At 49.3% G+C, this 15,853-nt stretch overlaps 1 protein-coding gene across 3 annotated transcripts in view; it reads left to right on the forward strand.

Moving 5' to 3' along the window:
- The first annotated feature begins 142 nt into the window (after positions 1 to 142).
- The window catches only part of RNF123 (ring finger protein 123), a 48,068-nt gene continuing 32,357 nt past the window's right edge, over positions 143 to 15,853 (forward strand). The window contains exons 1-18 of one of the 3 annotated variants that reach the window (XM_030956728.1): positions 143 to 206; positions 2,382 to 2,575; positions 3,586 to 3,670; positions 5,683 to 5,762; positions 6,556 to 6,653; positions 7,816 to 7,870; positions 8,204 to 8,289; positions 9,025 to 9,111; positions 9,597 to 9,664; positions 10,525 to 10,650; positions 11,348 to 11,462; positions 12,276 to 12,380; positions 12,502 to 12,627; positions 13,795 to 13,887; positions 14,080 to 14,153; positions 14,611 to 14,728; positions 15,209 to 15,308; positions 15,731 to 15,792. In XM_030956728.1, the coding sequence (XP_030812588.1) occupies positions 2,494 to 2,575; positions 3,586 to 3,670; positions 5,683 to 5,762; positions 6,556 to 6,653; positions 7,816 to 7,870; positions 8,204 to 8,289; positions 9,025 to 9,111; positions 9,597 to 9,664; positions 10,525 to 10,650; positions 11,348 to 11,462; positions 12,276 to 12,380; positions 12,502 to 12,627; positions 13,795 to 13,887; positions 14,080 to 14,153; positions 14,611 to 14,728; positions 15,209 to 15,308; positions 15,731 to 15,792 (1,560 nt within the window). In that variant the 5' untranslated portion in view covers positions 143 to 206; positions 2,382 to 2,493. Of the gene's footprint in view, positions 207 to 272; positions 365 to 2,047; positions 2,081 to 2,381; positions 2,576 to 3,585; positions 3,671 to 5,682; positions 5,763 to 6,555; positions 6,654 to 7,815; positions 7,871 to 8,203; positions 8,290 to 9,024; positions 9,112 to 9,596; positions 9,665 to 10,524; positions 10,651 to 11,347; positions 11,463 to 12,275; positions 12,381 to 12,501; positions 12,628 to 13,794; positions 13,888 to 14,079; positions 14,154 to 14,610; positions 14,729 to 15,208; positions 15,309 to 15,730; positions 15,793 to 15,853 lie in introns of those variants that run through there. The other 2 variants (XM_030956729.1, XM_030956730.1) reach the window with 2 other exon arrangements.

Below are 15,853 nucleotides of genomic sequence, written 5' to 3' on the forward strand. Positions count from 1 at the left end.
GACCCTGCTCGCTTTCCTCCACAGAAGTTCACACAAACACCAGGGGGTCTCTGCCGCCGGTCCTTCCCCGGGGCAGGGCACCGTGGCCCGGCCCTGCCCGAGCGCGGAGAGAGTCCCGCCCGTCTCCCGGCAACGCGTCCCGCCCGCCCGCCATGGCCCTCGCGGGTCGCCGTAGCGGCGGCGGCGGCGGCGCGGCCGGGCCGGCGGTGAGTGCGGCGGCCGTGGGGCCCGGTGCCGGCAGCGCGGGGGCTCCCCCGGGGCCGCGGGGGGCTCGGGCCACGGCCGGCTCGGGGAGTGTCGTCCGGCTGTGCGGGAGGCGCCCGATCGGGGGGTGGCCGCCGCGCCTCACGGGTTGTAGGCAGGTGTAGGGGGTCCTCGGCTTTGGGGTGTTCGTGGGCATGGAGAGTCCTTCCGGGTTTGGGGGTGTCTGTGGCTGCCGGCAGTGCCGCCCGCTCTAGGGGCTGGCTCTGGGTTACGGGGCGCCGCTGGGCTGCGGGGTTAGTCCGGCGTTGGGGCAGGTTGCGGGGTGTGAGCACGGCAGTGCTGCCCGGTGGTTGTGGGCTGGGGGTGCCGGCAGGTTGGGGTGCCACGGGGACCCACGGCTGGGATGAGGGCAGGGCAGTTCTGTGATCCGCGTCGGGCTCTGCTGTTTCCCTTTGCCTGCTGCGAGCCTCAGGGCTCGGCCGGCAGCTGCCAGACAAAGTTGTGTTGGCCGGCCTGGCTTCTCGGCCTCCTCGCCTGCCTCCAGTCGCCTCCGCTGCAGCTCTGGCTGCTCCTGTGCTGTGTGTTCTGTCCTGCTGCTGGCAGCTGCTTGCTTTTGCCCAGAGAAGGGAGTTCAGCCCGGGGCCAGGCTCCGAGCAGGGCGTCTTTGCTTCTGTGAATCACACATGGGGCAAATATATGTGTCCCCCTGCTCTGCCCTTTCTCAGACCTGTTGAAAGCAACATCTGCTCCAGCTGAGCAAACACCCTGGCACTGCAGCAGTGCCAGCACTGAATCTCATGTGGTGCCATTGTGGAGGGGCTGCGTGCTCTGCCTTGGGCATTCGGGCTGTTTCAGCAGCGCTGCTTACCAGAGGGGCTGCCTTTAGGAGAGCCATGGGCACTGCTGACTGCCCTCGGGTGTTTTTAACTTGTTCTGAGAGGAAGTCATGCCATGTGTCGAGTACTTTTAGGATAGTACACATTGTGCTGTCTGCTCTGCTTTGGTAGTAAACTACGAGTTTCTCATTATTGTTTTATCTCTTGTTTTGAGTTCCTGATGCATCATTCAGGGCCTTTGATCCAGGCTGGTTTTTGCTTTGTTCCTGCTATTTTGCTCAGCAGTGCTGCAGGAGGGAGGCCAGGCAGTGTTGCTCCACTGCTGAGTGCTGGGGTGGTCCTGAGGAAAGGGGTTTTAGGAAACCCTTTCCCAAGTCTAGCTGAAGCTCATGTGGTATTTATGTCACTTGGCACTCCCTTTCTGGAGTCACTAACTTTTCTTGAGTTCACCTTAGTTTCTGCTCTGTGTGAGATTGCCAACAAGCATTTCATTCCTGCAGCCTTTGCTCCTGTTGCATCTTCCTGTTGCTCTGTGTGTCATAAAGTGCTTTGACAGATGGATGTCCAGGGAGAGTCTTCCAGTGAGGGTTGGCTGTTGGAACAGTTGGAAGCAGGAGAGGGGTATAGCCGAACATTTGGAAGCTGGATGGAACTAGCCACTTGAATGTATTCTTTTTGTCCTGGCACATGTCAGCTCTGATAGCATTCTAGTGATTCTAGAAGGTTCCTGAATCTGTAGTCTCATGGTAGATTTTCACTTGTAAACACTATTGTATATTACCTGTGTCTGCTTTTGTCCCCGTGTCTCTGGGTCTTTCGCTTTGTAGTCAGTGATATTCTATTGTAGTCCTGTCCATCTGCATTTGTCTCATTCCTTTTTCCTCTCTCTTTGTTTTGAGTAGTGGAGTAATCTAAACACCTGCTAAACAGAAGATTAACCAGGCTCATGTTGCTGTCCTAAAGAATACAGAGCAGGAGAGGAAGGCAGAAGTGTTTGTCAGGACACGAGCAGCAGTGCGGCGCGGTTCCCAGTCTCAGAGGTGCTTGGCAGTGGGGTGGCTGTGGCCCTGTGCTGGCCCAGTGCTTCTGGCCCAGGCTTGGTGTGAAGGTTGCCTGTGTTTATGGCTTGCTTGTGCCTGTGCCTTTGTTTGGAGTGGTGTTTGTGTGGCTGTCTGGAGTGTGGCTTCGTGGTTAACCTGCTTTCAGAAAGTTTTGAGCTGTTGGACAGCAGTGGGACTGAGAGCAGGGTCTGCAGTTAGTTGGTTTGGGGCTCTTGTGTAATGTCATTAGGACACGCAAGGACTGTGGCTATTTTTTGCTTATCCCTGTTGTTTAATTCAGGTAAACCAACCTCCAAGAAAGGGAGAAGTCTAAAGGCATCATTCTCCCCAGAAGGTTTTGTTCTAGGCGTCTGCCCATCTTATGTCTACTCTGGAACTGGTGCCTGTGAAGAATGACGTCGAGAGGTGCTGGGACTGCCTTCTCAAGGAAGAATTACAGGCTGAGCACCGAGCCAGAGAAGTCCAAGGTCACAGGTAGGGTCCTGTACATGCTCTGTGGAAACAGGAGCACTGTGCATCCAGGGAGCATCCCTTGCCTTGCTTGAGATCAGCTGCCTTCCAGTTGCAGTTATCTTGGTAGTGTGAGGTGCAGGGGGGCTGAAACTGAGTGAATCCTCAAAGTGAGATGAGATTTTGGATGGGACGTTGCTGCAGTACTAATGACTCCAGAAACTCAGGTCACAGGGCCTTTTCTTCAGCACACAGCCCTGCCTCATAAGGCTGGAGAATGTTTTGTTGCCTGCCTGCCGTCTGCTTTAGGGAGCTCCCCTTCCAGGATGAACAGCTTGTCAAATTCTCAAATGAATCCTTTTCTGGGAAATTCTGCTACCTGCCAGGCAGTCCGTTTTTTTCTTGGCGTCACCAATCCAGCACAAGCGTGCTTATGAGACCACAAATCTGGCATTTGAGGGCACTGTTGCACTCAGAAACAAGGAATGCTGCATCAGTGTGACACTAAGGGTTGTTTAGTGAAGGTGAGGCACACATCATTAAAGAGGGTTCTGGGTTACATGAGGTGAGCTGCTCCTGCAGTCTTTCCATCTCAGCATCTTTTATGTGGTTAAGAGACGTCCTGGATATGAATAGGACACCAGGAATTGCAGTAGTGTTAAGATTTTTTTTTAAAATGAAATTGGATTCCTGCTTTCAGCTTTTGGAGTTACTTTAGCACAGCAGGAAGTAGCACAGCAGGATTCCTGAGGATACACTTCCACCTGTGTGGAGCAGTTTATAGGCTCCCAGTTGCTATGGCAGAGCAGCTCAAATTGGAAAGAGTCTTTTGTGGGGAGATGCACCCAATAATGCTGGACTCTGGTTCTGCTAGTGAGGACAGTAAGGTGATGAATGACTGCATTTTCCATTGTGTTGATCAGCAAACATGAACATTATTTACCCGTAGTTACCAGTTTCTTGCTTGTACATGAAATTCATGTTTGAGTTTACCCCAGACTCTCTAAGCTTATTTCCTTTCTGTTTCTCCCAAGGGATTGTGAACAGCAGGCTGCTGAATGATTACCTGCATCGAGTCTTTACCAGTGCTGATGGGAACCAGTCTGCAGCTGCTTACAGGTATCAGACTTCTCAGTGCCCAGGTGGCCAGCGATGCCACCTCCAGATAAACAGCACTGTGTGAAAGGAAAGATCTTTTAGTGCCACACAGTGATCTTTGTTAAAAACACAGCAGCTCCATGTTACAGGAACAACTCTGAGGTCTGCTCTTCTAATGGCTTTTCAACTGCAGGGCTTGTGAGGAAGGATTGTTTTTTGCATGAAAAATCCCATATACCAGCACACTAGGCAATATTTTTGGAATAAGTAGGCATTCACCTGGTTGTTCCTGTTCCCCCTTTGCTTGTAAGGAAGTGCAAAATGCACATGTGTCAGGTGCAGGAATTAAAAATAGTGCCCTGTAACCTAAAGGCAAGACTGTTACTGATCCATGCAATTCCATACATTTTCCAGGCTGTGGAACTGCTGGTACTTTTATTAGGAGTCACCAAAGGAAGAGAAACACAAAATTCCTGTTTAGTGACTGCTTTTTTCCTATTTATTTTCAGTTCTCTTTCACCTTTTATCCCAGAAACTTGTAGTGTTGGATGAAAAGAATTCCTCTCCCATCTCTTTTGCCAGAGGCAAGTCAGGCAGGTTCAGGGCAGGTAGGAGTGTGGCAGAGTGAGGCAGGCCTGTGGCTCCTGCTGGTTGGCAGTGCTGCAGCATGGCTGGGGTCACATTCCAAGGCTATACTTAGGACTGCCAGCTCCAACGTGAGCTCAGAGCTGCTATAAATAGTTCTTGGCCCTCTGGCTCTTGGTGAGCCGGGGTGATGGTGCGGGGGAGGCAAAGTGGGTCATGTTACTTTACCACAAGCTCTCCTGCCAGAAAGCCTTGGAACACTCCATCTGCCTGAGCATTTTGGTTTTCAATATTTCTGATGTCTTTGTCTGGTGATTAATGACTTGAATGCACAGAACTGATAGTTTGTTGGACTGGTCTCTTTTTTCCCTGGACGTGACTACTTGGGAGAAAGCCCAGTAGCAATCAAAGAGGTCTTGGGAATAACATTTGCCATAAGAGGGCAACTTTTATGGTATGACATCTTGCCTTCAAAGAGCAACTTTTATGGTATGACATCTTGCCTTCAGAGGCCTGAATTCTTTATAGAGGAGCTCACTGCAGACATCTCTCTGCCTGTCTCATGCTCTTCCACTCTGCTTCCACAACTCCTCCTTCATGCCAGTGCTGATTAGGCAGCTTTGCTGAAGCCACCCTTCTCATGCCAACCAAAGCTGATTCTTTGATTTCACTTCTGTGCATCTTCACACCCAGCAGGCTTTCACAATGTCTCTCACCATTAGAGTGAGAGGGCAATCCCTAGTCCTGGAGAAGTGAAAAGTTGTTTCCCAGATGGCTTTGGAAGTGGGAAGCAGGGATAGGAACAACTAGTGGTTCTCACAGTAAAAGGAGGCTCTTGTGCAAGGATCAGCTAAGTAAACTATCCTTGAAAGGAGACAACCAAGGAAGGGCAGTAAGTTCTCTAGAATAGTGGCCCAAAGGAGGTCCATGAGAGAATTTTCAGTATGAAAACAAAATGGTTTTAGCTGTTTTTACAGAGAGAGGATGCTGGACTAGCCTGACCTTTGTCTGAACTGCTACAGCTGCTGCTGTGGTCCTCTCTCTTCTTTTGTATTGCAAAATAATTTGGGGGGAAAAACAAATCCTGACTTAGGCCATGTTTGTATGATGCTGACTGCAGCAAAGTCGTGTCCATAGTTATTGGTAGCACAGCTGGTTTTTTGCTGCCTTGTGCCACAGTTTTCTTACTGCCACAAAACACTCCTGAGCAGACTGAAGACTGTAAGATTCTTTGTTAACTACTTGGCTTGTTTGTGCTGTATTTGGTCCTTCCTTCATTCATTGTCCCAGCACAATGGGCAACAAATTTCTTAGATTCATGACATGAAACAGATCAATGACAGAACTTCCTGGCTCATGTTTCAGCATAGGACACAGGTCTGAGCTGCAACTCTTGAAATATTTGAGACAAAGTTTTTTGTAAGAGCTGCTGTGTGGTTATTCCCTAGGAAGCACCTGACGTTCCAGAACCTGCAGGAGCACCTTGAGCGATTGCTGGCAGAGGAGAATGGCTCTGAAGACAGCAGAGGTAGGAGATACTGCCTGTCCAATTTGTGCTCCTTGCTTGTGCTGCTTCGTTGGGAAGGACAAGTTGTATCACAAAAAGCATTTCCCTAAGTGAGCACTGTTGTGCTCCTTGTGCTCTAATTTATTGTGCTTTTAAATCCTGCCTGTGAGGGGCCCATCAGCCAGCCTTGCAGCAGGTTTGTTTGCAGATGGAGGCAAATTTCCAGGCTAAAATGTCTGGAAAAGCAGTTTTGGGGGTATTTTACTGACAATGATATGCAGAGCCATTGCTTTGACCACGAGTGTGCAGTGCTATCATCAGTGAGAGATGCAGAGGCTTGTTGACAGTTACTACATGCTGGTCTCCACTGCAGGTATTCACTTCGGGCCTCAGGCTGTTCCCTGTGTTCTTACTGCCATTGTTTCTCTGAGTGAATCAGGATGTGGCAAGATACAACCTTGCTCCCCTCCTAGAAAGCCAAATTTTTCTTGCTGGCTGCAATCAAAGTGTGACATGTTGGCCAAACATTTGGCACACAGTTTAGCCTTTGAATTTTGTCAAAGTAAAATTTTCAGGTGATGTGGAAAACTTAATGTAGCCTGAATGCTGCATAGCTGAGTCACTGTGAAGACTTTCTTTTAAATCTCTCTCCTTTTCTAAGTTTCTCAGTGTCTGACATAGCCAACACTATCACAATCTTCCTCCCCTGTAGCAGAATCCAGGTGCTGTTACAGTCTGGCTAGAGGTACCCAGTGGGTGAGCTGTTAAATCCTGCACAACTCTCCCCAACAGTTTTCTGCAACTCTTGTTTCAGATCAGGTGACAGAGGGCCGGCTCGGTCCCTCCACTGTGGTTTTGGACCACACAAGCGGCTTTGAGGGGCTCCTGCTGGTCGATGATGACTTACTTGGGGTGAGTGTGTTGCTGGACACAGCAGAAAATGGTTTTGTGAGACTAAAACAACTTGGTTGTTTTGGGGTTTCTTGGTTTGTTCATTGTAGTAGATCCCTGTCAGTGGCTTTGTAGCGTGTGTAAATGGAGTTTGCCCTGAAAGCTGCAGGATCCTGGAGGAAATGAGCTCTCCTGGGAGAGAGTCTAGCAGTGCCACTAAGTGTCAGCAAGGTTTGAGTGGGGCTGTGAGGAAGTGAAAGGACTACCCTGGCCCAGGGGCTCACTTGGCTAAGCAGCCAGCTTTCCTGTCCCTCCCTCCAGCTGGCTGCCTCTTCCTTCCTTCTGGTCTTAAAAGGCTAGAAAGAGGCTGAAGCTGAGGTTTTCCTTTCTCCTTTGCACTAATTACCTGCTTGCTCCTTAGCTGATGTTCCCCTTGAAAAAAGTCAGTTGAAAGAATCACCGGAATTTAACTCTTTCCTACTTCAGTAATTTCTGCACTCCTTTCACCCCTTCAATGAGCAAGCACATCCCCTGCTCTTGAGCTGATTCCCTCCTTAATCTATGCCTGCTTTTTAGCCTCTAACAAATCAGGCTGCCCTGGTCTCCCCTTTCCCTTTAACCACCTGCTGTGGATTACTTTGGCTGTACCTAGAATTGACCCACAGAATGGATTGGACTGACTTGCCTGTGAATTCCTTGTTCCTGCTTTCATTTCCTCTTCATGGCCTGTCTCAAGATAGCAAGAGTCAGGATTTAACACAGTTCAGTTCCTAGGCAGCATGTTACCTGCCAATCCTTTGGTCTGTACACCTTGCATCTGTAGTTTTGTTCTAACTTGTCCAGCATTCATATATCTTTCCCATATCATAATCATTTTTGTGCCAGTTCACTGGGAACCTGTCTGTCACCTTGTTATCCTTGTACTGCTGCCATGCTGGGTGCTTCACTGGGGTTTATCAAGTACAGATGAGCTGTGGGAAGGACCTGAATGATTCCCTGGGGCCAGCTGGCTCCAAGTACAGCTGCTGGGGTGGGGAGGATGCCCCTTCTTGTCCCTATACTGTCCTTGTGAGTAACTCTCCATCTTGCTTTGGTTTTGAGCACTAGGACAGAGGGAGTGGGAAGGACTGAAGAAGCCTCTCTTCTTGCCTGACATTAAAATATCTTTTGTTTGTTGGTCCAGGTGATTGGCCACAGTAACTTTGGGTCCATCAGGGCCACAACATGTGTGTACAAAGGTAAGGAGATAAACCAGTGCTGCTTTGAGAGAAGACCCAGGGAGGAGTGTATGGGGTGTTAGACAGCTGGAGAGCTCAGGAAATCTTGATTATGTTCCAGATCTTGAGCACCTTCTTCCCTAGTTCATTCACTTAACTTCTCCAAGGAATGAGAAGGATGGGGGATTGTGTGATGCCAGAATAAAGGGGTGGGAGAGGAATCCTGGGGACGTCCTGAACCTCCTTTGTGTGCCACATATATTTCTGTGGGAGCAGTGTCAGGTTCAGCTTCTCTAACAACAAGCCAGGGGACAAGAATTCACCGTGTGGCATCTCTTTCTCTTTTTCTTTCAGGGAAATGGATTTATGAGGTGCTCATCTCCTCCCAGGGACTCATGCAGATTGGCTGGTGTACTCTCAACTGCAGATTTAATCAGGAGGTAGTATAGCTACTCTGGGGGATGCTTCTCCACTGCTTTTTTGGTTGTTGTACAGCATTGCATTGGTGCTGTGCCCTGCTGGCATTCACACCAAAAATGCCATACACACACATAAAATGCCAGACCTGCTATTTTAAGAGTCTTTACGAGACTCTCTGGTCTGTATCCACAGAATGGTGCTCAGTGGGAAAGCCTGTGCTGGGTGTGTTGATGTGCTTTTGCTGCACATAGAATTGCTAGATATTGACTTTCAGCTGATATCTTCCCCAGAAAATGTGTGTGTGTGCAGTGCTGGCAGCCTGTCCCTTGGGATGGGCCTCAGCAGCTGCTGCTACAGGGCTCTTTTTGCCCAGGGGACAGTGAGATGTTGTTTCATCTGGGTGGGATGTTTGGTGCTGGAAAAGGGTGTCAGCTGCAGAATTTCACTAACTTGTCACTCTGCAGTATGTGAGAAGAGAAGTGATGGGCATCCCAGGGGGCTGCTTTGATAGAAATGAGAAGTGTCAGATGCCAGTACTCTTCTTCTGACCCAAAATAAGCAGGGAGTGGTGCATTTATCTGAACCAAAGATCACAGGCCACCGGATTCATTCCTAGAGTGAGAATTTTTCCCAGGCAGAGCATGTGTGCTGTCAGCTGCTCTCCCTGGCTACTGGTCTCCCCCTTAAACGTTCTCTTGCAATGAGAGGAATCCTCTGTGCCTGGTCTGAGTGTCCTCTTTGATGCTTTGGTGCAGGAAGGCGTTGGGGACACGCCAGATTCCTATGCCTACGATGGGAACAGGGTGCGCAAGTGGAACGTGACTACCACAAACTATGGCAAAGTGAGTAGCTGTGCCCTAGGAATGGGAGGGAGAGGAAGGAGCAGAAAGCAGGTGATTCCTTCTGCTCACTGAATTCTGCTGGGCCTTGTGAAGTGCCCTCAAGCCTTTCTCCCTGCTTCAGTCTGTGTGCCAGCACTTGTCTGTACTTTAGGGGTGCTGGACGTGCTGGATGTGCTGGCTTTGTTTAGCAGCCCCAGCAGACTGATTCCCAGCACAGTGCTGCTGTTGGTCCCTGGAGGGCTCTGGTTCCCTGGAGTACATCAGAGCTGGTGCATTGTTGGGATAAATGTACATTCCTAGTGCCAGAGGGGAAAAAGATCCCAGCTGGGGCTTAGAAGTGCCTGAAAATGATGTGAGCTGCTGGGAGAAGGAACTCTCTCTTCTTTAACCCTGAGTCACAAGGGATTGGTTGGGTTGCAGTCTTTCTTTTGATGTGGGAAAACCCTGGAAATATATGTTTAACCTCTTCTCTCCCTTTCCTGCAGTCCTGGGCAGCAGGAGACATCGTCAGCTGTCTGATAGACCTTGATGAGGGCACCATTGCTTTCTGCTTGTAAGCATCTTTGCCCCATTCCCTGATTGGTTATGTCTGTATGTCTGTGTGTAACAGAAAGGTTACCTCACTGCTCAGAAGGTTGCTGGGCCGTATTTCTCCTCTCTCCCCTTTATGTTCCTTGGTAGTTCTGGCCTTTGTTTTTCTGTCTTGTGTTCAGAAAACATCTGAATAGGGTGTTGGGTCTCAGTTCAGTTCAGTTGAAAACATTTGGCAGGAAGATGTTCAAGACACAAAATTTTTGTAAAGTTTGCCAGGATTTTAGAGGGAAGGGCATCTCTTGTGATGTTTAATGCCACATTTGGCTTTAATTGATTGCTTCTGTAGTCAGTGTAAGACCTTGCCTGTCCTAAATTCACAGGGAGCTGTTAAAAGGTTGATAAATCTCCAGTTTCCAGTTCCCATGCACAATGAGAATTGTTCTCTAGCCCTGGCCTGCAACAAGTCAGTTGCAATTAAAAACTGTTAGATGGTTGGTGTCATCTTTTATGGAGGAGTAGATTGAAAGCATTATCCTTGATTGCCACCAACATCAAATAGATGAGGCCAAAAAATCATATGCTTTAAAGTGTCCTGCTGCTTTAGTTATCTCACAGATTTGGGTTGCCCTTGAAGCTGAGTGGGCTCTGCATGTTGTGTAAACCCCAGTGCCTTCCCAAGCTGATATGAAAATGGGAGTGACCCTGTGTTTCCTGTGGCTGTCACTCAGCAGAGCTGTGACATTTGCATGTGTGCCAAGTTAGAATGACAGGAGGCATGACAGGGGCGTGTCTGTGTTGGCAAGCTGATATCTGTATTGCCCAGCTGACCTCAGACCCCTCCTGCTGTGACTAAAACCTTGTGGGTTTTCCTTCTTTCAGGAATGGCATATCTCTGGGAACTGCCTTTGATAACATCACAAGGGGTGCTGGAATGGCTTATTTCCCTGCCATCAGCCTCTCCTTCAAAGAGTCTGTTGCTTTTAACTTCGGAAGCCGTCCACTCCGATATCCTTTGGGTGTGGGGAGAGGAGCTCTGAAAGGGGAAGAACCTGTCCTGAGACCATCTTTGGAGGCTGTAGAATATACACACCTGACTGCAGTTCACTTTCTGCTGTCAGCACTTGTGCACAGAGCTGAGTCAGGGAGAGAAGAGCCAAATACCTCCTTAGCTGAAGCAGAAGTCCAGGACACAAACCCAAGTTTCTGAAATGAGAGTTGCTTTCAGGTCTGAGACAGCAGCTGCTCTACAACTGGGGGCTGCCTGCTCCCAGACACTCAGATCCTGCAAAATTCTCACTTGGCAGTTTTGGAAACCCTAGTGCTGCTGAGCCTTTCGGTCACTCATCTCTTTTCCTTCCCAGCCATATGGGACTTCTGACATGGTATTAGTGTTGCCTGTTGCCGTGTGAATGCTGAAACCTGGAGCTCCTGTCAGAGCAGTCCTGGCTGTGCCTATTGATGGCTTTAATGGGAGCTCCAGTAGGTCTTTTTGATGAAAAAAGTGTTTCACACCAAGCAGAAGTGGAAGACTTTTTGCTTGCAGTATGGAGGAAGTGGAGATAAGAGCTTGTGGCTTATCATCCATGTAGAAGGCACTATGGTTTGAACTGGGAGTGGGTACAAAGTAAAGCAGACAGAGTCTTTTCCTTGCACAGACAAAAGAAGTCCCAAAAGATTGCATTTTCCCTTAACACTTCCCTACTTATCCAGTGGAAGGTTACCGGCCCTTGCAGGATCCTCCTGTGGCAGACCTGGTGAAGGCTCGGAAGCTGTTGGGCTACCTGAAGAATGTGATCCATATTGGAATAGATGTGACGGTAGGCTGGCATCAGGGGGTGCATCTGAGGGGCACCATGCTGGGAAATGTGGTTCTGCTCTCCCTGGCACATGCTGCCAGCTCAGATGTTTCCATACACCTGAGAGTCTAATGCTTGCATGGGGTATGTGTGTCCCTAGAGCTCTCTGGCTTGCAAGATGGCCTTCCTGGTAGTTCCAGGACTTAATTTAAGTCATACTGGACTTTGTTGTTCTCAGTCCTATGAAGTTTCATTGCCAATATTCAAGAAGTAATGTTTGTCGGGGTCACAACTGCTGCATTTGATTTTGCACCCTTAAAATCAGTTTGTTCATATCCTAAGCTTTTTACTGATGTCCTGTTCAGTAATGTGTTGAAATTCTGGCAGGTCTGCCTTGAGGATTGTTTTGGCTGTGGCACTATGTGCTGGAAACACTGTTTTCCAGTAGGATGAGGGATGATCTGTTGATGCCCAAAGCGTAGGGAATGCCATATGCCATGGTCTTGGCACAAATGAAGGCCTGATCTGCTAGTTCTCCTCCTCTGTAGGTGTTCCCATTTACAAATTATCATGTAAACTAGAGCCTTTTTTCAGAAGAACATTGTCAAAGTGCCTGCATGTGGTTGATAGTGACATCTGGACTGTGCTACAGCCTTCCAGAGGAATAGGCCTGGCTTCTTTGGCATTCTGAATTCCCATGTTCAAGGTTTCTGGTGCAGTCAGGCATGGGACAGCAGCAGTGGCTGCTCCAGGCGTGTGGTTCATTCAGTTGTTGGTGTACAGGTGGATTGGGCTGGATCCAAGCAATGTGTTTTTCTGGGTTTGTCATTGCAGGAGGGGAAGCTGGTGGAGAAAGACACATCCATGTGGCAGCTGCAGGGAGAACCCACAGTATTGATTACATTAGCTCACATCTTCAATTATTTCTCCCCTCTTATGGTAAGTTTTGCCTGGCCAATGACAGGTTCTGTTACTGCCCTTGCAAGGCAAAGTATTCCCCAGCTTTTGCTGGGAAGTGACTGTGCCATGGAGGAACATTGTTCTGCCTCTCTGTCTGCAGTGCAAGGTGTACCTGGTGGAAGATGTGCTCATGACCTTCCTGTTGAGCATCCTGGAGCGAGGAGGGGCAGTGGAGGCCCACCCCCTTATTCAGCAGCTGCTGGATCTCATGTGGCTTCTGATGGAGGTGAGTTGCTAGGGTGCTGGTTGCTCCCTAGGGATCCCAGGGAGACCCTGGGAGGTGCTGAGGACAGGAGCCTTCCCTACAAAATGCTGGTAGTGTTCAGTGTCTTTCTCTTCTTTTTTCTTTGTGGTAGACCACCCTCTCAATTAGCTCATCTGGCTGCTGCTGCACACCCAGGCACTGAGGGTTGAATGCAGACACTGGCAATGAGTTAACCAGGCATTTCTAAGCTTCTCCTACTGCTAAAGGAACTGATGATGGTGAATAACTTCCTGTTTCTGGAAACATCACATTTATCAATAAGAATAGTCTTCTGATTGTTATTAATGTGTATTTGACTGTGGAGGTCTCAAGTGCTGCCATGTGCTGAAGAGATGGATCAGAGTGTGTGGGACTAGGGTAGAGGTGTGCAGTGCACTCTCACCATCTCCAGCACTGCTGGGGAAAAGCCTCCTCCAACTTCCCTTCCTATCCATGCTGGATAAGTTTAATCCTTCCTGGGACACATGTTTGAGGCAGCTGGGAAGCTGCTGCTGCTGCTGCTGGAGTGCTTGGGTGGTTACACAGAGCCAGTCAGTGCCAGGGATCTGCTTGGAGACAGCATGTCTGCCCTTTGGGGTAACAGTTTACAGATGTGGGCACTGGCCCAGCCAGCTGCCATGAGAAGTTTTAATAGAAAAATAGACTCCTTCAGGCCCACCATCTTAGCAGTGAAACTGGACCCTCTGGTAGGACTGCTGTGTTTGTGGAAGAGTTGGCTCTCATCCTGCTGGTTGGCTATGAGTTGAATTCAAACAGACAACTTTTCTCTCATCACATTTATCCAAGACTCAATTCTTTCTCTTCTGGTTAGTTCTACCAACACTGTGTCTTGGGTAGAGTCAGGGAATAAGAGGACTGGTGACTGCCCAATAAATAGGGCCTGGGACTTTGGCTTTTTGTAGGTGACTTGTGGGTTGGACTTCCTGCAGAACTTGTTTCCCTTTAGCAAAGCACTGGCACCAGCTTCTGCTTGGACTGTCTTCTGTGGAGTCAGAGGGACACTGTGGGTTCAGAGCACCTGCTTTTTCAGTTCAGAAATGAATGCTTCCTTCCAAGATCTCAGTCTGGGAGCTATAGCTGTTCCTGACTCCTTGCTGTTGTTCTTAAATGTGTTTCTTATTTTCTCAGGAGTATGAAGTGCATGAGTGCCTCAAGCAGCTACTGATGTCCCTGCTGCGGGCTTACAGGTTCTCCCCCATCATCCCAGACCTGGGATTACAAGTGAGTTTGCACTTCTGAATTCCCAGGAATCTGTGACTAGCCAGTTTCTGTTATGTCCCCATGTCCAAAGGTGCATGATATTTTGGATCCTGTAGTTGTTTGATCCAAAGATGGCAGTTTTGTCACACTGTGGCCGTTGGAGGGTTGTATGTTCTGCAGATGGAGTCACTTCTGCTTCTCCTGTTTTCCTAGATCCACTACCTCCGGCTTACCATTGCAGTCCTGAAGCATGAGAAATCTAGGAAATACCTACTCAGCAATGTTCTGTATCCTTTGTGTCTCCTCCTGTCTCAGTTTTCCCTTCCCTCAATAATGCAGCCGAGGACACTTCAAGGACCTGTAGATCCAGGAAGGCAGAAACCACCTTGTCTTGAGAGCTCATTTCTCAGATCTCCTCTGCCTGACACCATTTCCTACAAATGCTTTGAGGGGTGCATCCTATGAATGCTTTTGAGCAGTGTTGTATAGTTCACATCCTAGTAACACACAGGAGCTCATTTCTACCTGACTGACCTCTAATATCCCTAGGGCAAAACCACTTTCAGAGCAGTCCAGCTCTGTGGTAGCATTTGGGCAGCTGCTGTGACAGCTGTGTGGGGCTTCTCCAGGGGCCTCTGGATCTTGCAGTGGTAGTTTGGAAAGGAGTCTGTCACTACAGCTCTGGAGACATGCCCTGTCCTTTCTCCCAGAGTAGCTTCTGTGCTTGCTTTAACTCCAGCACAGCTTCGACGTGCTCCGTTCTGTTGTGTTCTTCTACATCAAGAGCCCTCTGCGTGTGGAGGAGGCAGGTTTGCAGGAGCTCATTCCCACCACGTGGTGGCCAAACCGCTTCACCAAGGAGGTGAGTACAGGCCCTTCCACCCAGGAGGCTGAGGAAATGTTGTTGCCTGCCATTTGCATCTTTTTCTGGCTGAGAAAGTTGGGTGGCCCCTATTTCCAGCTGTGTTAGCACTGGTGGGTCCTACAGTTTGAGAGCTGGAGCTTTTCCATTCCCCTGTCGTCTTTTTTGTCCCCTTAGAGAGTATATTTGAGGTGTGATGCTCACACAGGGGATGGGGGACAGTTTTCTGTGGCAACAGATTTGGAGGGGAACCTCACAGTATTTAAGGAATTGACTGGGGTGCCCTCAAAAGGTCTCCTGGCATTACTCATTGCAAGGCTGGAGGAGACCTGTTTAGGTGTCCTGCCAGCTGCAGTCACACACTGGCACATTGTTTCATGGAGTTTCTGCTCTCCATTTTGCATTGTTTGAGGGAATTTCTGGCAAGACATTTTCCCTGTGCAGTGCTCTCCTGCTAATCAGTGTCTGTGCCCCATCCAGGGCAAGGAGAGTAAGGAGGTGAAGGAGGAGAGTGCTGAGGAGAGGCTGAGGCGTCGGGCATATGAAAGAGGCTGCCAGCGGCTCAAGAAGCGCATTGAAGGTTTGTGGGGAAGGAGGGAAGTTGCCAAGATCCCACACCTTTTGTGCAGCCAGGGCCTTTTTAAATCCTATTCACTACACGAGGCACAACTGTGTTCCTGCCAGGACAGGCTGTGGTGCAGAGGTGGGGGCCAGCCATGCTCTGTTCTGATGGGACCCCACTGCACAGACCTGCAGCCCCCCAGGATGGGGCGGGAGCAAACCTCTGCGTTGGTTTTTAGCTATGGATGAATTTCCTGCTAGGTAGTGGAGGAGAAAATTCTAAGTGGAGTGATTAGCTTTCTGCTGTCACTGGTTCTTCCTGGGCCCCCTGTGCTGAGGAGGGAGCTTTCTCCAGGGGACAGGGTACTGCAGTGGGGGTTAAGAGGGGTAGTTGCTCTCCAGTGCTGGTTTTCTGATGGCGGATGTGTGTCCCCCTTTTAGTGGTGGAAGGTCTCCAGGTTCAGATTCTGAAGTTGCTGCTGAACAACAAGGACAGAGGAGGGGTAAGCACTCTATGGGTCTTTTGTGACAATATCTTAGTGTGATGTGCTTTGTATATCCTGG

The sequence above is a fragment of the Camarhynchus parvulus genome, chromosome 12, assembly GCF_901933205.1.
Source record: "Camarhynchus parvulus chromosome 12, STF_HiC, whole genome shotgun sequence".
In the NCBI taxonomy this organism is placed as follows: Eukaryota; Metazoa; Chordata; class Aves; order Passeriformes; family Thraupidae; genus Camarhynchus; species Camarhynchus parvulus.